Here is a 26,698-nt window from a genome sequence, read left to right as displayed (position 1 = left end):
TAATGTGAGTGTTCCAACATTAATGGTAAAAAATACCTTCTTTTTAATACTTAACGCTTTCAAACAACTTGTGAACACGTGATCCTGTAGATTTGCATCTTTATCGATGTAGGTTTTAGTGAAGTGATTCCCTAAATTTTAACCCCCGACGTTTAACCGCTATGTGTGTCTGTCTGTGGCACCGTAGCTCTTAAACGCGTGGACCGATTTGGATGCGGTTTTTTTATTTGAAAGCAGGTTTTTTAGCAATGGTTCTTAGACATGTTTCAGCAAAATCGGTTCAGCCGTTTTTGAGATATTAAACTTTGAAATGACAAAGTCGGGGGTTTTCCAACTTTTTGTAAGTAAGGTTATTTTTAACCCCTGACGCAAAAAGGGGGGTGTTATAAGTTTTCTTTTGTTTCTTAAACCTAGCTTCCCTTGTTGAAGTGACAAAGATGCGGCTGCTGCCGTGTATGCGCGCGCAGGACGAGGACGAAGATCACTCCAAGCACATCGACCGCGAGATCAAGCAGTGGATCAAGAACTATAATGACGTGAGTGATCCCATCATCAAAGCACTTCGCTTCATCTTATTTGCTAGGACGAGAAATGAGTTAGATCATCTGGTGGTAAATGGTACCATCAGCCTATGTGGTCTAACTCTACCACCCTAAAGTTGATAATCGTTTGTATGTCATAAAACAATAATAATTTCAGACTGAGGAATTTTTCACAGAGAGCTATAAACGATTTTCGTATTTAGGTAAAAATACCTAACTTCTCGTAAGAAAAGTTGTTGGATTGTTGTGTAAAGCTATGTATTTGAACATATAAAAGCATATAAAAAAATAAAAATCAGCAGAGCAATTTTTCAGTAGAAGTTATAGTGCAAAATGTTGAAAGTTAAATTTGCGGTATCTCTGAAGTCGAAAAACAATTGGATTCTATTACATACATATTTTAGGTAGTACATAGGTACGTATACAGAAAGAATTTCAGGCTGAGGAATTTTTCACAGGGAGCTATAAACGATTGTCATATTTAGGTAAAAAATACCTAACTTATCGTAAAAAAAGTGGTTGCATTATTGTATAATTATAATCTGTATAGGTACCTATTTTCATCATGTGCCAAGTTTCATAGGCGGGAGAATTATTCGTAAGTCTCCATACAACAAATCTTCTCGTAGACTGGAGTATAATGCCAATAGACGTGTCTGTCAACTTGAAAGTTCGACTTTAGCGACATACCTACTCGTATTCATTTGATAGGAACTTTTAAAATTGATAGACCACTCATGTGGCTGATGGCACCTCCGTCCATGGTCACCCGCAACACTAAGAATATAATGGGCATGGACGCCGGGGTGGGGTACAAGGGGGTGCACTTGCAACCCCTGGCTGGCGTAAAAAATACATAGAATTAGGGCTATCGTTTTTTGTCTCACTAGATGGCGCACTGTTGCGTAAGGTTTTTAAGTATGGCTTTCAAAGTCTGTTATTACGGGCGTGAAAACAAAGTTTAGATTAAAATTATATTTAATACACCTTAAAACCGTACCATAAAAATATCGAGCATGCCACAGTGTTGCATAGTCCCCGTTTTCGGAAAAAAGGGAGGAAAAGGTTTCCGAAAGACAAAACTGTCTCAAAACACAGACATTCATTGCCCCGGAACGCATATTTGCCATAATTAATTTCAGATATTGCAAAATATTCACAAAATTATTCTAATTATAAATAAACCCGCGTAGCTCACCCAAAAACTATGAGATTTGACATTTTGGAGACCTCACGCTACACTAGCGCCTCTAGTGGCGAATTCATTCGCGATAGCCCTCATTAGACTAAGATACAGAATGAAGTCTATAAATGCACCTCCCTATATGCAGATTTATGCGAGATGCAATGCAATCTACTGAAAATAATCCAACCGGCGCCCATGGTCACGTCACGAGCCAGTATTTAATTTCACCGTGTCGTCCATCTCAAAACCAACATCTTTTTCAACTTTTCCAAGTTGATAAGGCTTTTTATAGGCCTTGGTAATGTCTATAGGTCAATAAAAATCTACAATAAAATACCCGAAGTCATTAAAAAAGAAGAAAACATTCATATTTATCGTATTTAGGATTAAATCACTCTTGATTAAAAAATCTTACTATTCCATTGAAGAGTTAATAATAATAAAATTTATTTATTCAGATAACTAGGATCCATCAGTTGTTAGTATTACTTATAAATATCTTAGGTACATGGTGTTAGTTAAATTTACGATGCTTACCGTAGTGTTAGTGAAACAAACAAACAAAGAAAAATAAAATAAAGATTGATTAAGTTAATAAAGGTCCCACGGCGGGGTAGGCTGTCCCTTGAATTTCTGACTTGGTTGGTTTGTTAACAAAAACTTATTTTATACTTTCAGGCGATCAAACTGCTGTTGCTGGGCACGGGCGAGAGCGGGAAGACCACCATAATAAAGCAAATGAAGATCTTGCACATAAAAGGATTCAATCAAAGGTATTTCAATTTACTCATCATCAATATCATCATAAATATTTATAAATAAATAAAATCATTTCGGCTTATTCTGAGAGGAGACCTGTGCCCAGCATTGGGATGTAAACACAGGCTAAAGTGAAGGACCGCTCAGGACTTAAGCTCCTTAATTAGTCTCTAGGGACTAAAGTATTTACTTTGGAAACCCCTAACTAAACAATGAATCACGTTGTTTGCGAATGGAGGATTATTGCCATTTTCAGTGATTGTATATATGTAGACAATTTTTAGGGCGTGTAAATAATCTCAAAATGACAGTTGTACAATATAAAAAAAAATCGTGATTCTATTTAACTACATGTATTAAACTCCAATTCAATAGAATCTGACAATCCTGTAGACACTTCCAGCCTACTAATATAAACACCGGGCTGCCTAAGGCTTTGTGATGTGACTATTATTCTTTTTTGATTCCTTTTAGATGATAATTGCAACAACAGGGACATATATAATCAAGTGTGCCCACGATAGGTTGTCTTAAATATGTAGAAAATTGACAGATTCTATTGAATTGTACTTTAATTCATTTTATTACGCATACTCCAATTAGTATAATAGTTTTCAAGTTTGAATCTGTTGGCGCAAATTTACAAAAAAAAAGAAAAAGTGCCAAATGTTTTTGCTATTTGAATTTTGAACAGATGTCCATTACTCGTATTGAGCGTAACGTAACAAACAAAGTAATATCACGGAGTAATTTTGTACAGAACGTCTTTTTTTTCCTCGCATTCAAAGTGAAAAGTGAACGTTTAACGCGAGACTAGAGAACCATAATGACACTCGAACTATAGCCACCCTCGCTTGCTCGTGTCACTAAAAATCTCGTGTCCTTATCGCTTATTTTAGTCCCTTGTTGAACAAACTACTATTTTTGTCACAGTGAACGCATAGAGAAAATAAAGTACATCCGCCACAACGTGCACGAGTCTATCCACGACATAGTCCGCAACATGGCGCGGCTGTCCATCGCGCTGGCCAGTCCGAAGAATGTGCAGGCGCAGGCTTTCGTGCTACGCTGCGGGCCGGAGGGACCGCCGCAGTACAATGAGGTAACTCTTTCGATGGTATACGTAGGTAGTATTCCTTACTTTGGTCCATTCATTTTTTGTTCCATCTTGCTCACTAATCCTGCTGTGAAGCAGCAGTGCTTGCATTGTTGTGTTTCAGCGTGGAGAGTAAGACAGCCGGTGAAATTACTGGCACTTGAGGTGTCCCATCTTGGGCCTCTAGGTTGGCAACGCATCTGCAATGCCCCTGGTGTTGCAGGTGCGTATGGGCGGTGGTGATCTTTTACCATCAGGAGACCCACTTGCTCGTTTGCCATTTTTGCCGACCAATCGAATTAAAAAAAATGTAAAGGTTGCCTGGAAAAGATCGCTCTGAAGCGATAAGGCCGCCTATTGCTTACCTTAGAAAATCTCTATGTATTATGTATATACTTGTGTTTTCTGTACTGCTTACTGTGTTGGTGTGAAATAAAGAGTTATTGTATTGCATTTTAGTACCTGGGCGACCGAGCTTTGCTCGGGCAAAAACTCGATAATAATCGTTTTCCCAGAGATAAGACCAAGCTAGATCGATTTTGCATCCCCGAAAACCCCCACATACCAAATTTCATCGAAATCGTTGTAGCCGTTTCCGAGATCTCCGAACATATATATACATATATACTAGCTTTTTCCCGCGGCTTCGCCCGCGTGGAATTCGGTTATCGCGTGCTGTTCCCTCGGAAAATGGCGCCATTTCACGATATGCCTAAGAATTTCGTGATCTGGCGGATTTTACGATCGGTCGCCAACATAATAATAGATGGACTGACATAGACAGAAAGACATATAAAAATATGATATTCAAACTTTTCTACAACTATTTTCTTTTTTTTAACCCCCGACGCAAAAAGAGGGGTGTTATAAGTTTGACCGCTATGTGTGTCTGTCTGTCTGTCTGTGGCACCGTAGCTCTTAAATGGGTAGACCGATTTGAAAGCTGTTTTTTTAATTGAAAGCAGGTTTTCTAGCGATAGTACTTAGACATGTTTTATCAAAATCGGTTGTGCCGTTTTTGAGATATTGAACTTTGAAGTGACAAAGTCGGGGGTTTTCAAACTCTTTGTTGGTTAAGGTTATGTAGTTAAGTAACTAGTTTATATAATAAAGTGCCGACAGGAAGTTACAGGCGCCTATCTAGATCTGAAATGCTAGATTGTTACGAAGATAAGTCCCCATAAGTACCTAGTGCTTGTGGCAATGCTTGGAAATGTAGTGCCAATTGAAGATAAGACAAAATATGGAAGGAGCCACTTAAAGTTAATTCTAGTAATTGAACTCACGATTTTAGTAGTAAGTCACGTGTTTAATTTCTAAGATTAATGAAGCTAAAAAAAAAAAAAAAACGGCCAAGAGCGTATCGGACACGCCCGAAATAGGGTTCCGTAGCCATTACGAAAAAATTAAGTAATATTTTTCTAAGGATTTCGTATTTTATACGGAATCCTCCATAGTTTAGGTATATTTTAAACCACTAATAATTCTCAAGCAAACTTAGCCGTTATAGTTTTCCTTGAAAGTTTGATATACTTACTACCATCCTGATTTTTTTCAAATTTTTGCACCCACCGGTTTAGATTTTAGAGCGGGGGGGGGCGCTCGATTTTAATGAAAATGTTCACTTTAAAGTTGAATATTTCGCAAACATATCACTGAATCTAAAAATCGTCTGAGCAAACTCTAATGGTTTTAAAAGACCCATCCAACGATACCCCACACTATAGGGTTGGATGAGAAAAAAAAATCACCTCCACTTTACATCTATGGGAGGTACCCTAAAAAAAAATTATTTTTATTTTTTAACTGTACCATTTTGTCGGCCTAGTCTACACATAACTATATCCGTGCAAAATTACAGCTTTCTAGCATTGATAGTCCCTGAGCAAAGCCGCGGACGGACAGACAGACAGACATGGCGAAACTATAAGGGTTTTTTTATTTGAAAGGAGGTTAGCGATGATCCTTAGACATGTTTTATTAAAATCGGTTCAGCTGTTTTTGAGATATTGAACTTTGAAGTGACAAAGTCATACAATGACTTTTGACACTCGAAAACGTACTGTGACGTAGTAGAGTAGTTTGGACGTTAACCTACAAATTATGAATAAAAACCGGCCAAGAGCGTGTCGGTCACAATGACATTTATATCTTGAACATGGAACTACCGTGAGAGTGAGACTCACTCATATTAAACGGATAACTCACGTCTTAAATCGAGTTGAGCGCGACATGTTTCGGGCTATTTCGTAGCCCTTCTTCATTGTTGTTTCGTCGGGCAGTCGCGCGAGCAGAGCGGTGGCGCGTACTCCTATGAAGAGGGCCACGAAATAGCCCGAAATATGTTGAGTTAAACTCGATTTAAGACTAAAGTTATCCGTTACAATATCATTTAATAATTTATTTTATTTTATTCAGAAAACCAACAGCTTAAATTAACTAATACAGGTGGAATAGAGAACATGTAACAACAGAGCCAATTAAAGGTTTCCACAGATAATACGAAGATATGAACACATTAGTACAAAGAAATTGAAAACAAATTAAAAACAAAAAATAAACTAAATGGAAAACAAAAAAGAAAATTTTTGAACAAAAAAAAGAAAATCAAAGAGGCGACTGCGCCCCGGGATGAGGAGCAAAGAAATTTGATGCTGTACGGTTTCTTACTGCAAGATAATTCATACTATCCGTATTGAAAAAGTAATATTTTCCTATATCTTTTACAAGGTAGGCTGCTATTTACTCAAACTACTAATAACTCTCAAGCAAACTTAGCCGTAAGTACTTAATATTTTTCATTGTTTATTTGATATTATTTACTTAGTATTTTTTTCAAATTTTACAATATAAAAATTACGGAACCCAAAAAAAAAGGGAATTTGTTGTTGAAAATTCCCGATAGATGGCGCTGTTACTTAGCCGTAAACTCGTACATCGCGCTATCGTTGTGCTTCCTTTTATAGACCTTCAGTCGGCATAATTAACGTGTGTGTAGCATTCAACCAATCAACAATATTTAATCGTAATGCACTTGTTATCTGAGTAACTATGATAACAAGAGTAATGCGATAGAATACTGTTGATCGGTTGGGTCAATTTCAGTGTTAAAGGCCGTAAAAGGATAAGGGATGAAAGTATGCCCAGCGGTGGCCTTACCCATTACGAGGCTCCTTGCGGCAGGTCTTTGCGAGGCCCTTTGTCCTTCGTGAAAAGTATGTGGTGCGAAAATATAGTTAAAAATAGTAGATTGTACAACAAGAGCATAAAACGAGCAATTCATATAGCCACCCGAGCCGGTACGGCGAGGGTGGATAGACACGTCGAGGGGAAAATCGGTTTAATGCTCGAGTTTTACACTCTGCTTTTCACTTCGATGGCGAGGAAATGAAATAGCAACAGGGGAAATAATAATTCATTTTCAATATGCCTTTTATTTTTTATGCATTATTATAATAATTCCATTTTTTTAATTTTACTGATTTCATATGATTGATTTGAATGATTTTTAGTTTTATATAAATTAAAAATTATTTAGAACTACGATGAGAAGTTAAATATCTGTTTTTTAAATTCGCTTGGGTTGTTGCGCGAGGCCCCGGGCGATTGCTCTGTTCGCCACCCCCTAAGGCCGCCGCTAAGATGCCCTTTAATGATTAGAAAATAGGCAAATTATTTTCTACAGATACTTATGTATACTTATATAACATCTAACAGTGCGATTGTGCCAAATTTGATGACAGCTTTCTAGCACTGATATTCTTAAAGCTAAGCCGCCGACAGACGGAGAGACAGACGGACAAACACATGTAGCAAAACTATTACGGTTCAGATTTTTCCATTTTGGCTACGGAACTCTAAATAGGTAACTTATTGTTGAAAATCCCCAATAGATGGCGCTGTTACGTAGCCGTAAACTGACATCGCGCTATCGTTGTGCTTCCTGAGTTTATAGACCTTCAGTCCAGCATAATTGCTAAATATATCCGTGCAAAATTACACCATTCTAGCTCCAATAACAATAATTATATAAAATAATAATAATTATCTAAAAGTTATTTGTATTTATTAGATTAATAATTATTATCTAGTTACATCATAATTAATAAATACATCAAAATTAATAAACACATCATAAATTACCAGAAAATGCCAAAAAATCATAATTAATAAAATAATAATAAATAACACTAAAAAAACAATTATACAATAAAAAAAATTAAAATATCAAAAAATCTAAAAAAAGGAATAAATTATATAATAAAATAATTATAATTATTTTCTTTCTTTCTTTCTAATAGTCCCCAAGCTAAGCCACGGACGGACGGACAGACTGACAAACAGACATGGCAAAACTATAAGTTCCGTTTTTGCTACTTTGGCAGTTTCGCTACGGTAATAGGTAATAATTTTAGTGTTGAAAATTCCCAGTAGATGGCGCTGTGCCCTAGGCGTAAACTCGTTCATCCCGCTATCGTTGTGCTTCTTGAGTTTATAGACCCTCAGTCGGCAAAACTATGAAGCAGCGTCACCACCAACAATGTGCGAGGATGTGACGCGAGGGATATGATTTATATTTACCAATAGAAAGCTTCTTTTGCACATCCGTGCGTAGCGCATCTCTGTTGGAAACAGCTGAGCGGAGCGAGGCGAAGTAAGTGAAGCGTTCCTATTGTTCAATATAAAACATATTTCTCGCAACACATTCTCGCACATCTCTGGTGGAAGCGCTGCTTGAATACGGTATTTGACTATTTTGTATATGTTTTATAAATTAAAACTACACAATGCCTGTTATCGAATAGAAAAACAATGTTTAAGCTACCTTTACAAATAACAAAGTTATAAAGGTTTGAAATTCAAGATTAGACAGAGAAAGACATACTGGCATGTGACGTCACACGCCAGTACCGCCATACTTGCTGCAAAGAGAAAAGCGTTTGAGAAAGAGACAGGTATATAGATTTTTCAAAAAATCATTATAAATCCAATTTTCAACCGATTTAAATTTTCTCTTCGCTAAACACTATCTGTTTATCTATATTTTCATAATAATATTAAGATATGGCAAAATCAGGAGTTGTCAAATACCTATTTATTCACTTGAGAAGCGGTTACATCAGTTGTTGATACAGTAATTTTGCAGGTGGTAGGACCTTGTGCAAGGTCCGCCCGGACTGCTACCACCATCTTGCTCGCTAATCCTGCCGTGAAGCAGCAGTGCTTGCACTGTGTTTCGGCGTGCAGAGTAAGACAGCCGGTGAAATTACTGGCACTTGAGGTATCCCATCTTAGGCCTCTAGGTTGGCAACGCATCTGCAATCCCCCTGGCATGGCAGGTGTCTATGGCCGGTGGTTTGTTCTCTTACCATCATGAGACCCACTTGCTCGTTTGCCATCCAGTCGAATAAAAAAAATAGAAGAATTCGTACAGCGCTCTCGCCGGCTAAAAACTCAAAAAAAACTTAACAGAATAAAATTATCAAATGTCAATGTCATACCTATATTGAAAAATTAAAAAAAAAACTATTAAATACAATTATAAAATGTCATGTCTTAGTATTCTTAAAGAAAAAATACATCACCTAATTGTTCATTATCATATTTCACAGACAGAAAAACGTTTGTTTGTTTGTTTATACTTACTCTTAAATTTATTGTACAAAAAGGTTACATAAAAAAAAGTAGTGTTGCCAGTCAACCTTTTTTTTAATAACCATTTATATAGCACACACACATATCTTTTATATGGCATTTTTTTTTACATCTTTCGGAATGTTGTTAAAGGTTTTTGTAGCCATACAATAACAATTCCTGTTGCGTAACTGACATTATTTTAGGCTGTATCATTTTTTTGGGATATATAAGTTGAATTTACACATTTCCGAGCTGAGTAAACAAATTAAAATTATTTTTTACAAATTTACAAATTTCCAGTATATATAATGATGTACACGTAGCATTATATCTGTGATTCAACCAATCAGTAATATTCAGTCGTATAGTCTGTCAAAAAAGAGAAGAAATTAAAAAGTGGCAACACTGTAGTATCATCCCTTTCAAACCCTGTCAAACCAAAAAGGGAGGACACTACAGTGCTGCCACTTTTTAATTTCTTCTCTTTTTTGACAGACTATACTGTTATAAAACTAATACAACACGATAGAAATACTGATGACTGGCTGAATTAATTTCAATGATAAATTTCTAACCTTCTTTCGGAGTTATATAGTGCAACTTAGGATTTTTTTTTAAATATCGGATTCTCGATACATCTAGGATATTTTTAAAATAACAGTTTTCTAGCACTATTATCTAATATAGTGTCTAAGCTAAGCCGCGGACAGACGGACTGACCAGACAGACGGATGGTTCTCTGCCTCGTCCCTTTTCTCTGAAACTATATATTTCGGAACTTCCATAAAACCACATAAAAATAACCTAACGTTCTATAAAAGTATAAGAAAATACACTGTTTTTTTTTGGTTTTAGTGAAAATTGAGAACTCTAACACAAACCGTGAAGCTAGTATATGATGTTCGTGAAGCTCCCAATCCACACTGGGCACGCCTGGGAACTACAGCCCAAGCCCTCTAATTTTGAGAGGAGGCCTGTGCCCAGCAGTTGGACGTATATCGGTAGTGTGATGATGATGATAATGAGGTCTAAAAGGGAACTTGTTGTTAAAAATTCCCGGTAGATGGCGCTGTTACGTAGACGTAAACTCGTACATCGCGCTATCGTTGTGCTTCCTGAATTTATAGACCTTTAGTCGGCTATATTATCTGTATTATACATCCTATGTGATCATTCAACCAATCATCAATATTTTATTGTTAACATTACTTAAAAATAAACTTAACAACAGAATACTGATGAATGATTGAATGAATTTAAATGTTAAATTTATAACCTTTCGGAGTTCTCTAAAATGCAACTATTCTCCGTTTAATTTAAGATTTGAATTAACGGTCAAATTGTAACAGTTTCTCGGTATTTCAAACACAAATTGAATTTATAGACCTTTAGTCACAGTCGGCTAAATTATGAGTACTGTCCTGTGTGTATCATTCAATCTAACATTAATATTTTGTTGTTATTGTTATTAAAAACACTAACAACACAACAGAATACTGATGAATGATTGTAATGAATTTTAATGTTAAATTCCTAACCTTTCGGAACAACTTGTACGAAGCCGATACCGTATATTTTCTGTGTGACTGTTGACGCTCGAATAGGTGTAATGAGGGCTATCGTTTTTTGTCTCACTAGATGGCGCACTGTTGCGTGAGGTTTTTAAGTATGGCTTTCAAAGTCTGTTATTACGGGCGTGAAAACAAAGTTTAGATTAAAATCTAATTTAATACACCTTAAAACCGTACCATAAAAATAACGAGCATGCCACAGTGTTGTTTAGTCCCCGTTTTGTTCGGAAAAAAGGGAGGACAAAGGTTTCCGAAAGACAAAACTGTCCCAAAACACAGACATTCATTGCCCCGGAACGCATATTTGCCAAAATTAGTTTCAGATATTGCAAAATATTCACAAATCTATTCTAATTATAAATAAACCCGCGCAGCTCACCCAAAAACTTTGAGATTTGACATTTCGGAGACCTCACGCTACACTAGCGCCTCTAGTGTCGAATTCATACGCGATAGCCCTCATTGTGTAGAGGGCCAGGCGGTTCCGTTCACCAGGTTGATGAAATTTGAAGCTGACACCCTGGATTATTTAGGCTACTTTTTACCCGACTACCCAAAAGGGTATTAAGGGTTTAAGTGTATCTAATAAACTGCGGGTATTCCGCTACGTGGTACGAACTCAACGACAAAAACTGTCAAATCGATTGGTTTCATTAAGATTTTAATCGTTCCAGATCATCCGGCAATTATTATTATACTACTATTTTTTTTTTCTTTATTATATTTTCTAAAACTATTAAACTGATTTTCTTTTAATAATCTTATTACGTTAATAACATCCTACCTAACCTACATTGAAAGCACAGTTTAGCTAAAAGTTAGCAACTAACAAGACCATAACAAGACATTCATTGAAAATACAAACTGAAATAAAGATGCACAGAAAAAACAGAAAAATAAGACCATCACTGGGAATCGAACCCAGGTCCTCGGTAATCCGTACCGCGTGCTATACCGCTACACCACTGATGGTCAACCATGATGATGATGATGATGATGGTTGTTGACCATCAGTGGTGTAGCGGTATAGCACGCGGTACGGATTACCGAGGACCTGGGTTTGATTCCCAGTGATGGTCTTATTTTTCTGTTTTTTCTGTGCATCTTTATTTCAGTTTGTATTTTCAATTTAGGTTTTACGGGATGACCGTAAAAGTAAAAATTTGGAATTGAAATAAAAAATACAAAAAGATTCCAAAAAACCAATCTTAAGACATTCATTGTCTGTTAGGCGGAAGGAGGTACGAGGTTCGTCGGGTTAGCTAATTATGGATAAAAAAACTGGCCAAAAGCGTGTCGGACACGTCCTGGATAGTGTTTCAAAGCCGTCAAAATCGTGCTATCCGTATTGTTTTTAATAACCAATAATAAGCCAACAATAACCAATAATAGGTCAGAGGCTCACCGACGGTGCTGGCTGATAATCAATGCTGTGGCGCGGCGTTCTTAACGTCTCAGCATTATGCTGAGCCAGTGTCCGATTTACAACTGCAATGACACATATTATCTTACTACCTATCTATACTATCCTACTTAGTAATAGGGGGGGGGGGACAAAAATTAGCAAAACGGTTTTAAAGATGTAGGTACCTTCCTATTCATATTCAACATTACCCCGTACTATAATTAGACGGTAAAAAAACACCGTCTATGAGAGGTATCCTTAAGTATCTATTTATTTCACTAAATTTTATTCTACCATTTTGTCAGCAGAATTGCTACATATATTCATGCAAAATTACAGCTATCAGCTAAGCCACGGACGGATGGACGGACAGAAAAATTCCCAGTAGATGGCGCTGTTACGTAAGCCATAAGTCGTACATCGCGCTGTCTTTGTGTTTCTTGAGTTTATCTTTATACACAGACCTTCGGTCGGCAAAATAATGAATATACATCATGTGTGTAGAGCATTCAATCAGTCAGCAATATTTTATTCTTTTTCAAAAACAATAACAATAGAATATTGATGACTGCTTGAATGCTTCAATAAATTTCAATGTTAAAATTCTTGTAGCAGCATTCCGTCTCCACGCCGCAGCGCACCGCTCCGCCACCGCTCTCTGTGTGTTTCAAGCCTAAGGGAGGTATCCTAAAGTATTTTTCTTCCCACATTTTATTATAGAATGTGTCAGCAAATTATATGTCCATGCAAAATTACAGATAACTAGCACTAAGTCTCTAAGCTAAGCCGCGGACGAACGGACAGACAGACATGGTGATTCCATAAGAGTTCCGTTTTCGCCATTTTGGCTACGGAACTCTAAATAGGTACTTTATTGTTGAAAATTCCCGGTAGATGGCGCTGTGACGTTGGAGTAAACTCTTATATCGCGCTATCGATTTGCTTCCTGAGTTTACAGACCTTCAATCTGCAAAATTGTTATGCTAATTCTATTTTGTGAGTATTATTCCACCTGTTAGCATTATTGTCTCTGATGAATCATGTTCTGGCGAGAGCTTGTTAAATAGTACATGATACGCTACTATTAGACTCTCACTAGTACATGACAGTGAGAGACAATAATGATAATTGGCTGAATAATTAATTTCAATTAATCAAATTGATTTTCAATTCTTACCTTTGCTTTCTTGCTTCGAAGTTTCTAATCGTGCAATTTGTACTAAGATGATTTCTTGTTTTTTCTGTTTTTGACTGTGGACTTTTTATTATTATAGGCTACTTTTTACCTGACTGCCCAAAAATGGGGTTAATGTTTTAAGTGTATCTACTAAACTGTGGGTAGTCCGCTACGTAGGTAGTACCAATTAAATGACAAAAACTGTCAAATCGATTGGTTTCAATCATTCCATTTCATCCGGAAATTGTAGTTTTTTTTTAATTATATTTTATTCTAAAACTATTGAACTGAATTATTTTTATACGCTGATAACATCCTACATTGAAAATTTATAGCTAAAAATTAAGAAGACAATCATGGTGAAGTTCGCCGTGTCCGTGTAGCTAGTTATCTACGAATAAATAATAAGTCAGGAAGCGTAATTCAGATTAAATTCCACACAAAAAGTGGCCATACTTTAAACCAAAACGATATATGATTCAAATACGAATCATTTTCGAGGTTACAAATAGATGTGCTTGTTGATTGGTTAAAATTCAGAAACAAAGCAGGGATTGGTTTGCGCGCGTGATGCAATGTCAGATGACGCGCAGAACACGGTTTTTAAGTCCCCCTACTAGGACACGCAAGGCCATTTTTCTAACGCAGTTACGATTGCTGGCTTATTATTTATTCGTAGCTATTTATGGATAAAAACCGACCAAGAGCGTGTCGGCTGCGACACGCCCCGGATAGGATTGCAAAGCCCTCAAAATCAAACTATTCCGTACCTATTGAACAAGTGATATTTTTCTAAGGATTTTGCATTGCGTAAGTATGGAATTTTCCCAGTAAATATATTTTACAATTTAGGCTGCTATTTACTCTTAAACTACTAATAATTGTCAAGCAAATTAAGTCGTAATAGTTTTCCTTGTTAATTTGGTATACTTATTACCTTCTGTTTCACCATTCGGTGATTACTTTTATGTGACAGGTATAGTCTGTCAAAAAAGTGAAGAAATTAAAAAGTGGCAACACTGTAGTGTCATCCCTTTCAAACCCTGTCAAACCAAAAAGGGAGGACACTACAGTGTTGCCACTTTTTAATTTCTTCTCTTTTTTGACAGACTTTATCTGTAATGCCGTCTCTGTTTTGTCCGAATAGACCCCACTTTGAAAATCAGTTATTATGTAGCGCCCCCCCATTTATTTCACCTCAAAAACCTCAATATTATAGTGTCGCCTAATGAAGGCACAATGTGAAGATTTTTTCTAGGCCTCCAGCGACAAGAGGACGTTATCGACTAGAGATGAAACGGATAGTGGTTTGAAAATACAAACTGAAATATAGATGCATAGAAAAACCAGAAAAATGAGACCAACACTGGGAATCGAACCCAGGTCCTCGGTATTCCGTACCGCGTGCTATACCGCTACACCACTGTTGGTCAACGGCACAACACAAATTTCCCCTATGCACCACATATCTCAGCTTGTTTGTTTCTTATTTAGCCACTTAAGCGGTGACGCTAGCGACATCTATGCCGTGGCCCTCATCGAGAAACTTTCGGCATTCCATTGGAACTAACTGCTCACCCGGACAAGAGATGTCGTTATTAAGCAATCAAATTAAGATTGGTTTTGGTTGGATAGTGGTTTGGCCGGATACCGGATATTCGGCGGGACCGTTGGCCGGATAGCCGGATATCTGGCCGCCGGATATTCGGCCTAGTTTTACGTACATTTAAATTAAGCTACATAATTCGAACATACATATATACGCGCATTATACTCCGTGAAGGTTGCAACTTGTAGAGTATAATTAATTAACTTAGGGGCTGTTTCACAAATAAATAAGATAAATATGATGTCGTTTCTGTTTGTTTTGTTTGAATAGACGCGAGACGGTATCACATTTATCCGTCAGCTAAAATTAATCAATGGGTGGTGAAACAGCCCCTTTGAATAACAAACTGATGTCAATAATTGATAAATTCATAAATAAATACCAGTTTTTAATCATTACTATAAGTTTTTTACCATCCGGTATCCGGCCGGATAGTACGCAAATATCCGGTATTCGGCCGAATAGTAAAATAGTGGCCGGATAGGCCGGATACCGGATACTGGCCGGATATTACGGAACCCTAAAAAGGGAACTTGTTGAAAATTAGCCGGTAGATGGCGCTGTTACGTAGACGTAAACTCGTACATCGCGCTATCGTTGTGCTTCCTAAGTTTATACATGATCAGTCGGCAAAAGTATAGTTTACGTCGTATGGACATAGTTATGCTTAAATGTTATAAATCATTGCAATTGTCATATATGTTAATGAAACGAGTTTCATAATCATGAAAGCAATTGTTGTGATTTGGATCATTTTTTCATTGCTCTGTCCATGACGTGTATAGTATTCAATCAATCAGCAATGTTCTGTCGTATTTATAACTCGTTATTTAGCAGACTGATATGATAACGACAGAATACAACAGAATTGTGCTGATTGGTTGAATTGTCAGTTAGAACTAAATTAAGCCGTGGTGGCCGAGTGGTTTGACCTATGGCCTCTCAAGCAGAGGGTCGTGGGTTCAAACCCCGGCTCGCACCTCTGAGTTTGCACGTTTGCCATCCAGTCGAATAAAAAAAAATCATGTGCGAAATTACTTTTTTTAATTTACCACGAGCTGAGCCCTTATAGTTTCGCCATGTCTATCTATCTGTCTGTCTGTCTGTCCGTCCGCGGCTTTGCTCAGGGATTATCAATGCTAGAAAGCTGTAATTTTGCACGGATATATGTATATGTAAACTATGCCGACAAAATGGTACAATAAAAAATACATAAAAAAATTTTTTAGGTTACCTCCCATAGACGTAAAGTGGGGGTGTTTTTTTTTCTCATCCAACGCTATAGTATGGGGTATCGTTGGATAGGTCCTTTAATACCATTTATTTGCGAAATATTCCACTTTAAAGTGCAAATTCTCATTAAAATCGAGCGTCCCCCCCCCTCTAAAATCTAAACCGGTGTGTGGAAAAATTTGAAAAAAATCAGGATAAAGTTTCAAGGAAAACTATAACCGCTACGTTTGCTTGAGAATTATTAGTAGTTTATGAGTAAATAGCAGCCTATGGTATAAAATATACCTAAACTTGGAAGATTCCGTATAAAATACGAAATCCTTAGAAAAATATTACTTATTTTTTTCGTAATGGCTACGGAACCCTATACTACGCGTATCGGTGACCAAGATGTGCACTGACGCGACAGGGCGATCCAGGTGAGCTGGGAAGCGGGCGGGATTTCGCATTCCAGTTAGGTGCAACCTTAGCTTGGTCGGGATATACTTTCACATTTTAATATTAGTAAGGAAGTAAGGATGAACAAATACGTCACTTTTGAATAATTTTGACCTACTGGGAAACTAGGTAAGTAGGTATATGATTGTTTTAAATACTATTGTTATTTTTTTTATTCGACTGGATGGAAAACGAGCAAGTGGGTCTTCTGATGGTAAGAGATCACCACCGCCCTGCTGCTTCACGGCAGGATTAGCGAGCAAGATGGGGGTAGCAATCCGTGCGGACCTTGCACAAGGTCCTACCGCCTGCATTAACAGCTTATCAACTTTTATAAACTTATTTCGTACCTAGTTCATTTTTGAAATTTTCATTTTATTTGTGTGCAATTGTGTAAAGTTCCCAAGCGCATGTGTTTGAGTCTATGTGTGTGTGTGTGTATGTGAGTGTGTTTACAAGAGTAACTAAAGATACCTTTTCCAGGAATATTTCGACTACGTCCGGGCGCTTTGGCGAGACGCCGGCGTCAAGGAGTGCTTCAAAAGGTCCAACGAGTATCAGCTGATCGACAGTGCTGAATAGTAAGATTATATACCATGAGTTTACAGTGACCGTACTCGATAGCGACGGCGTAAATCATTTGTATTTGTAACTAGCTGTTTCCCGCGGCTTCGCCCCCGTTATTATTTTTCTAAATTTTCTTCCATAAAAACCTTCTCCTGACAATAACGAACACAACAAATAAAGAATTAGCGAAATCGGTCCAGCCGTTCCCGAGTTTTGCGCTTAGCAACACATTTTACGATTTATTTTTATTTATAGAGAAGATTTACGCCGTCGCTATCGAGTACGGTCACTGTAAACTCATAGTAGAGGTACAGATTATATCGAATCCCAGCCGGCGAAGCCCAAATTCATAATAAAAGTATCGGATACAAAACAACGAAAAGAAACCTAGGTATTAAAACAAAATAATAATAATAATAAAGTCTTTCTTTCCGATTAACACTTTTTTTACAATTATTTATAAAATATCCCTTAAATCGGTGTGCTTTCTGGCATAGGCCTCCTCCAACAATCTCCACTGCTCTGTCATCCGCAACTTTGGTCCACTGTGGCCCCAGGTTCAAACGGATATCGTCCACCCATCTCCTTACTGGGCGTTCTCTTTTTCTGGTACTGTTCCTAGGGTACCACAGTGTGACCTGTGCATGCGTCTAGCCCCATTTTAAATGGTCAATTCGGGTGATTATGTCTGACACTTTAGTTTTCTTTCTTATCTCTGTAGTTTTAGTTTTGTCGCTTAACTTTAGCCCTAACTACTTCTTTTCATTGCCCGTGGGCACTTTACCAGTTTCTCACGGCGGTGCTCTGTAAGTGACCAGGTCTCGCATCCATAAAAAATAAATAAAATGAAAAATGATTTATTGTACAATCAACTTGAAGCAAAATACAATGATCAATGAGTATGGAAAGTTTGTACAGAGAAGTCGCGGGAATGGTCAAATATTCTGACCCCCAAACTAGGTAAAGACCTGTGTCTTGGGGGCCTGAGTTTGAGTAACTCCGGCTTCGGCGATATTTGTACACATACACAGTGATAAGGATCAATCAGAAGCAATGATAACAGAATTTATACAATAAAACAGTAGAAACAAAAGGTTTTAATAAGCAATAATAAAATGAGTGGATCTTCATTTTATTATTACTTATTAAAACCTTTTGTTTCTACTGTTTTATTGTATAAATTCTGTTATCATTGCTTCTGATTGATCCTTATCACTGTGTATGTGTACAAATATCGCCGAAGCCGGAGTTAAACATGGCAGGATGCAGGTGTTAAATGTTTACTATTTGATGTGTATGCTTAGTTCTTTAAAACGAAAACCTGCTAAAAAAATATAGCAAATAAGTTTTTTATAATGTCATTTTTTCATTATTTCTTGCTGACTGTAGTTTTTGTCGACTTTACTTGCATTGTCACCCAAACCACATTTGCATACCAAGTTTCAAGTCGATGTCATTAACTGTGAAAGAGTTCCGTCCTGCGGACCATTCTGGCCGAACTACCATGATGTCACTACCGGATTATTGTATTATCGTACAATTTACATAAGTATGCCAAATTTCAAGTCAATCCGACCACAGCCGGTGAGGCAAATTCAACTTCCAAGATTTGACCCAAATAAATAAATAAACAAACAGCGTACCTAAGCTAAGTAAAAACTTGTAAAATTGGACTAGAAATAAGTTTCTGTTAAAATATTAATTTTTAATTCAAGCTTTTCGCTGACTGTACTTTTTGTTGACTGTACTTGTCATCCAACTTACATTATGTAAAGTCGAGTTCATAAACTTGTGAGCAAAAATTTGATCAGAAATATCTGAACACGCTTCTACGCCGTCAACAATAGAGTCGTGTTCAGATATTTTTGATCAAATTTTTGCTCACAAGCTTATGAACTCTACTGTGTTTATACCAAATTTCAAGTCAATCCGACCACTGGAAGTGGGTCAAAATTAACTTGCAAGATTTGACCCAAACAAAAGGACCTAATAACTTCCTTGAACGAAACAGCAAAGCAGCTAATAGCTGGTTTTACTCGTAAAATATCTTTTCAGTAGGTATGTAAGTAATAGGTGTATGTCTTTGTCAGTATCTAATTCAGCATTATTTTGTATGTTTTTCAGTTTTCTCGACCGGATAGACTTGATAGAGAAGTCGGATTACGTGCCGTCCGACGCCGATATACTGCGCTGCCGGCAGAAAACATCCGGGATACAGAAAATAGAGTTCAAAGTGAAGGTATACCCTAATTAAATATGCACATACTACCCTCATTATCAGTGACTTGAAAAATTGAGTTTTGTGAAAAGTCAGACCGGTAAAAGTATCCATGTGTTTATGGTGATGAACTATTGAAACTTGCAGGCTTATAATGTGTTACTTTTCATGTGTTCGAAATAATGATCATTATTTTTATCCTTGTTTACTACCTTAGGACAAAGGGTTGCGTATTTGTAACTACGCGAGTAAGGTCTTTACCCTTACCCAAGACGGTGGCAGCGTTGCCCCGCTGCACTGCGAGGCTCAGTCTTTGGGCGAAGATAAAGCCTGCTCTTAGGTCGCCAGAGACGCCGATTAGTTTGTCCGACAGTTCTTTTATAAACTTTTTTGTGTCGGACGACCAAAGTTTCGACCGCAAGTGCTGCAAAAAAGCAGTTGTCCTTAAGAACAGCATATTAGCGACACTTGACGGTTTGGGCATCGTCTGCAGCTGTCCCTGGCTTCCGCTCAGAGCGTTGGACGTGGGACGGGGCCAACGTATCCACGCATGTAACATCCCACGCCAACGGCAGCCCCAGACGCCACGGCACCAACGTACAACCGTCGGGCCTCTTCCCGTCCGCAGCTGAATGACCTGTAGGCCCTAGGGTCGCGGGGATGGACGCGGAGCTAGTTTTAAATATATTGGCATTAGACATATTACCCGTATATCAGCTATTGGATGTAGATAGTAAATAGATACCTATGATTTACTCAAAATATTTCCATGATTTAAGAATTGCGGGTGGTTGTTTATTTTTGTGTGATCACCTACCCTCAATTTCTTCAACGAGAATTAAAAGAATAGTTTTTATGTTTAATAGGTACTCGTGCATTGCTTTTCTTACTGATCTTATGATTGCGACTTTTTTTGGGGGGGTTGAGGCGCCTTAGGGGTCAAAGACACTACTAGGTCCTTGCTTTTGTTTACTTATTTTAATAATAATAATATCATGGGACACTTAAATTGACCTAGTCCCAAACTAAGCAAAGCTTATACTAAGGGTACAAGGCAACGGATTAACTTACTTATATAGATAAATACATGTACTTATGTATCTTTAAATATACCTATGTTATACACAGTGAATACATAGGTACTTAAATACATATTAAACATCCAAGACCCGAAAAAAAACATTCGCATTATTCATACAAATATCTGCTCCGGCCGGGAATCGAATTGCCATCCGGTCGTCAAATTCGTCGTTTATAGTTTTTTTTTATATATAATTGTGACTTAATTTGTTTCATTTGGTTTCGTTCAGGTACCAAAGTCAATGCAGGGCGGCGTTCAGGACTTTTGGATGTTTGACGTCGGTGGGCAGCGGGGGGAGAGGAAGAAGTGGATTCAGGTTAGGTCACCTGTTATCTATTGGCTCTGTGCACGACATCAGCGCCACCTAGGTGGCTAGCGTCCGCAACTTTTTTGGCTCTGTGCTCTGACGTTTTGAAATTTCATCGCGACATTGTGACCAAAATCAAATTATAACGTATTAATTTATAATACAAAATTACTGTGATACCGTGATTTGGGTAGACAAAAGGTTGTGAATTAATTTTGATCATTAAAATTAATTGGGGTAAGTAAAATTTATTCAAAAAGAGTGTTTTATTTTGGTTATGTCAGGGTTTGTTCACTTCATGTTTAGTCGTACTTTTATTGTAAAACAAAGAGATAAAGCTACTTTATTGGTTTCTTTGAATAATAATAAACATATATAATTGTTCTTGTATCGCTAGTAATAATAAATTAAATATCGTTTTCAGATCAAAATACTTACGTATTATTTTGACGACCGGTTTTGTGTGTATTACTCAATATAAAATTTCAACCACAAACCGTTTCAAAAGGAATTTTTTTTGTATCTACTGGACATGTCCGTGATGTAGGTAGAGGTATTAAGAACAAAACAGGGACTGCGTTTAATAAGACAGACAAACATCTATTACTAAAATTAGGCAGTTAAGTCTACACAAATTGCTTTGTTAATGCCCCTCACCCACCTAGTACTTCGCACCCAGCGAATAGGGTTGTAATGCTATTCACACTTGACCGCCATGATTTTCTATAGGAATTACTGACAGACATCCGACACGAAACGGATCCGACACCCGACAAAGGGATCGGGCTCTTATATAGATAAATAGATATGTACTTAAATTTATCTATCAATCTATCTAATAGGCTACCCAACGAAGAAAATTCAGGGGAAAAAACTCGTGTATAATCGAATTTTGGCATAGTTGTAGGGAATGGTGTTTTAAACCACATACTAAAAGTACTGATGGGTGGGGGTGAAGCTAACGGGTGGGAGGAGGGTGTAAAAGTCCCTTTTTTTAGTTTTTCGTAAATAAAAACTAAAAACTCGTAAACGCTGGCCCACAGCAAAAAATGTTTTAAGACATAAGTAATCTACATAAAATTTTCTACAAAAAAGATTCTATATTTTTTTTCTCTGAGATCAATATTTCATGAGATATGGAGGAAAGAAGATGGACAATTTGCTAGGGCATGAACTAACTTCCTGTGGCGATCCACTGGTGTGAAGTTAGCGGCCGGGTATAACCCGACCAAATGAAAAAGGCAGAAATTAAGTTCTTGTTTACCCGCTTTGTTTAACCTGTCCTCTCCCAGAGGCACAAATTTGTGCCCAAATTCCTTTGATCCTGTTATCCTGGGAGATGACAGATTAAGATACGCTTCATTGTGTTCGTCTGTCTATAACTTGCTCTTTTGAGTAATTCATTATTATTTCAGAATCGGCCGGTAACTTCACACTTTTGTATTTGTCATGTTACTTTGATTTTATCTCTTATACCTCCCGGTTTTTGTATTTAATTGAAGCATTTTGTGAAAAACTTGTTATATTTAAAGAAATAGCTACTGTGCTCGTAGTTGTTCAAAAATAAATATTTTCTATTCTATTTCACGAATAAAGTGAAAAAATTTCAACTTAATTTCTGCCTTTTTAATTTGGTCGGGTTATAGCCGGCCGCTAACTTCACACCGGTGGCGATCCCCAGGTGTTCGAGGGCATCCACGCCATCTGGTTCCTGGTGGCGTGCAGCGACTACGACCAGACCCTGCGCGAGGACGGAGCCACCAACCGGCTGCAAGAGGCCCTCACGCTGTTTGAGGATGTTTGGCAGAGCAGGTGAGGACCCACGCGAAGGGGGGACAAGGAGGCTGCACCCCCATCCCCTAGAGAACCGAAAAACTGTAGCCATTCAATTTTTGTAACGTTAAAGGTGTTTTATAAGCACTCCACTGTACATACTTTTCTCATCTTGCTAGTCAATATTATAAATGCGAAAGTTTGTAAGTTTTTTTTATTCGATTGGATGGCAAACGAGCAAGTGGGTCTCCTGATGGTAAGAGATCACCACCGCCCATAAACATCTGCAACACCAGGGATATTGCAGATGCGTTGCCAACCTTAGGTGCCTAAGTGCCAGTAATTTCACCGGCTGTCTTACTCTCCACGCCGAAACACAACAGTGCAAGCACTGCTGCTTCACGGCAGGATTAGCGAGCAAGATGGTGGTAGCAATCCGGACGGACCTTGCACAAGGTCCTACCACCTGCAAAAATTGTCATGAAACGTTAGAAACGATTTATTTACCTATCCTCGCACAGCTTATCTCTGGTGGAAATAGAGCCTAAAGAGTGTTTCTGAGACCGGTTATTTGGCGCTAGCTTCGTCTGTTGGACAACTTGGACATTTGTCTCTCAATACAATGACTCTTTATTGAATACCGACACACAGAAAGTATTATAGAAAACACAAGCATACCTATACACAGGAGATGAAGGCAGCGAGCGAGTGAGCGGGCGAAGGCGAAGGGGTATCGTTTAAGAGCGGTCTCTTCCAGGCAACCTTTTTACAGAAACAAGGAAGGACTGTTTACAGCAGGTGGTGCATCAACAGTAGATCAGAAAATTAAAACGCAACAAAAACACATCTACACATACACATTATCGTACATATAATACACGTCTAAAATAAATATAGGCAATGGTATAAACAGCCACATATAAATAAATGAATAAATAAATACTTAAACTAGGATAAAGCTAATTATTCACACGATGACAGATGCTCCTTACGCATAGATTTAAAGAGTGACAGAGATTTTGCCCGTCGTAAGTCAATTTAATATTGAGTCAAGCACCTGCTAATTATTGCAGCTCCAATTTTTTTGCAGGTAGGTATTCATTTCTTAAGAAATCTGTAAAAAAAGTGTTGAGAGTAATGACGGCGGTTTAATGAATAATTCCCCCAGGTTCCTCCTGGAGGCGGGTCTGATCGTGTTCCTGAACAAGCAGGATCTGCTGCGGCAGAAGGTGGAGCGAGGGCCGGGCATCGCGCGCTACTTCCCCAAATACCGGGACTACCAGGGGCCCGGGGACGAGTACGACCGCACCAAGATGTTCATCCGGCAGATGTTTGTGGTTAGTTGTTTATACTACAGGTTTATTGACAATTATTTGATGCATTTCTCGCCCAACGATTGGGATCACAATCCAGCGCGGAAATACAGCCAGCCTTAAGATGGTTTTCCGGCAAAACGCTCCGTCTGGGAGGGCCTACTCCGAAGTTCGAAAATCGAAGTATACAAATTGAGAAAGAAGCTATATACTGCCAACACATTATTGAAATATACCATGCGGGTGGTGTAGTGTGATCACTGACTAGCATTTGAGTTGGGTCGATCAACTTTTCCCTGTACCGCGTTGCCATGGTTACGTCCCCTGGACAACTCTTTAAAACCATGAGTTTCTCCATGTTTTCTGTGGTTATAATTCATAGAGCGTACATTTTTGTCGTAGTTAATGTAAATAAGCCCATTATATTATGCACTTCTCTTATTATATAATTAGCATGTGTAGCTTACTTAAATGTTAATTATGAGATAAATAAAAAAAAATAAACAATCTCCTAAGCACATTAGTAGGTATATCATAACATTTTTTAAGCTCTTCACTGTTTCTTGGACAACGGACATTAACAACTAAAAAGTTGATCGACCAGTTCCAACTGTTCCTAGTTAGATCTAAATGTTATCAACGTGACGCAGAACGCGCGCCGCCGGCCGCGGCCGATCCGTTCGTGGTAGCTCAAATGCGCGCGCGCGAGTGTTCCCCCACGACGGCCACAGACAACAACGTTCGCGCCGTGTTCCCCACGCACCAGCTGTCACGCACGTGCTCGCAGCATAGGCGCTACTGAGCAATAAAGCCCCCAAACATGAGCTGTTTTTCTTACCTACCTTGAATACGATATCCTGGACAGTAACACCCCAGTAACTTTACATTTAATCTTAGCTCCGATAGCTGATTACTTCATCTTTAAAGAACACTGCATAATTAACACTAGTGACATGACCTGTAAATGCTTGAGCAAATAATTAAAACATAATTATTAAATAAATATTATGTACTTCTCTTACTTATATAATTAGCATGTGTGGCTTGACTGTAAGGTTAAATATGAGATCAAATAAAAATAAAATACAGATTAAACTCCTAAGCATATTAACAGCGTATTTCATAACAAGTATTTTTTAAGAAACTCTGTCACTGTTTTCTCTTGGACAACGGACAGAATAACAAACAAGAAAAAGTAGATCGACCCAGTTCCTAACTTTTCCTAGAACAGTTAGAAAAATTGGATAGTGTAATAAGCACTAAATGTGTATGCTATGCGCAGGACGTGACGCAAAAGCGACGGCCGCGCGCGCCGCGGTCGCGGCTAATGGCGTTCGTTTGACGAGTATGCGCTATGTTTTAATTTTTTGCTACTTACAGGCCACACCGACATCCACCGACACCGACAACGCGCGTACGCGATGTTTCGCCGACTCACGCTCTCAGGTCATTTCCAACGTGCTCAGCAGCATAGGCGTCTACTGAGCAATAAAGGTCACTACCAGAAACTGTATGCTGAATTACTAGACCTACAGTAATACGAGTAATACGCAACTGTATTTGACATTAAGTAATTATTTGATCTTAGCTGAATAGCTGATATACTTCCCCTGAAAGACAACACGTGCCGTGTTTAAACACGCACCAGGTATGCCAGCAGCATGTCTATTGAACAATGAAATAGTTATTTATGCAACTGTATCATAATAGGGGTCCTTAAAACACGAGTGTGGTATAATAGGGTCACACTCGTGTTTTTGAGGCCTAATTACGTACAGTTGCATATAATATTTTATCTACATCCTATATCATGTGTTCCGCGAACCATTGAGAAGGTAGGTACGAGTATGTCTGCCAGACGACCTGCTGCTGCTCGTGCGCGCGGCTGATTTACTATATGGGTGTAGGTAGATAAACATATGTTGTTTTTCTTAGTCACAACCTGTATAATCCCTAAGGAACAAATTGTTAATGACAAAAAATGGCACCCCACGTCGTTATAGCAGAAGCCCCATGTACCTTAAAAGCGAACCTAACATTTTAGCAGTTTTTTTCTTTATACATCCAGATTCTTCACGCCAGAAGGTAGACGAATAAAAAACCGAAGGTATTCAACAAAAATCCTCCTATTTATCTTGAATTCACATCGACTAGGTACCGGCGAAACAGCGTTCTCAGACGCGCTATAATAGTGTAAATTTAAATAACCTGATGAAAGAGATGGACATTGATATACTTATTTAACTCTCCATCTGTGAGGCGAAGTTTAGTGATGTTTTGATTAGCATGTGAGCATGTCATTGGATCACTTTATATTTCGTTTTATTCTAGTTTTAAAGTAGTGAAATGCCTGCCTGATTCCAAAATTAGAGTTGAATGTCATTTGAAAAGTTATGTTTTTTGAGTAGGATGTGATATAGCACGCGTCATCTCGTTTAAGTTAAGCTTAAACTTGTATTTTGTTTGAGACTATCTGTGAGATCCTGTAATTGGATACGTCACTATTTTCATAATCATATTGTTTTATCTGTTGCTACTTAGATCATCTGCAAAAGATGTCAAGGCCTATTATTTTTATTGTTTTGGTGTTGATTCTCCTTTAACAAATTAATAAATCAAATTGTTTATTTTGTCTGAGTGGCTGATTATTATGTACATCACCACATATCAGCCGTAGGACGTCCACTGTTGGACGCAGGCTTCCCCCATTGACCTCCAGTTGTTTCGGTCGGAAGCGGCCTGCATCCACCGTGAACCGGCTTTAACAAAGTCATTACGTCCAATGG

The 26,698-nt window shown here is 38.0% G+C and overlaps 1 protein-coding gene across 1 annotated transcript; it reads left to right on the top strand.

The window, feature by feature from the left end:
* Positions 1 to 24,714, top strand: Galphaf (G protein alpha subunit f). The gene is made up of 10 exons (XM_074108459.1): positions 1 to 25; positions 430 to 536; positions 2,407 to 2,501; positions 3,421 to 3,589; positions 17,137 to 17,234; positions 19,345 to 19,459; positions 20,749 to 20,835; positions 22,508 to 22,638; positions 23,768 to 24,024; positions 24,563 to 24,714. Exons 2-10 carry the CDS (start codon positions 438 to 440, stop codon positions 24,712 to 24,714), a joined length of 1,203 nt encoding a protein of 400 aa, XP_073964560.1. The 5' UTR covers positions 1 to 25; positions 430 to 437.
* Positions 24,715 to 26,698: the final 1,984 nt, after the last annotated feature.

The sequence above is a fragment of the Choristoneura fumiferana genome, chromosome 27 (genome assembly GCF_025370935.1).
Source record: "Choristoneura fumiferana chromosome 27, NRCan_CFum_1, whole genome shotgun sequence".
In the NCBI taxonomy this organism is placed as follows: domain Eukaryota; kingdom Metazoa; phylum Arthropoda; class Insecta; order Lepidoptera; family Tortricidae; genus Choristoneura; species Choristoneura fumiferana.
The sequence above is the reverse complement of the archived record's forward strand: the minus strand, read 5'-3'. Positions and strand labels throughout refer to the sequence as shown.

Coding starts and splice junctions, on each gene's coding strand:
- Galphaf (XM_074108459.1), top strand. CDS start 438: ATGCGGCTGCTGCCGTGTATGCGCGCGCAGGACGAGGACGAAGATCAC. Junction 17,235..19,344: donor CTGATCGACAGTGCTGAATA/GTAAGATTATAT, acceptor TATGTTTTTCAG/TTTTCTCGACCGGATAGACT. Junction 22,639..23,767: donor GAGGATGTTTGGCAGAGCAG/GTGAGGACCCAC, acceptor TAATTCCCCCAG/GTTCCTCCTGGAGGCGGGTC.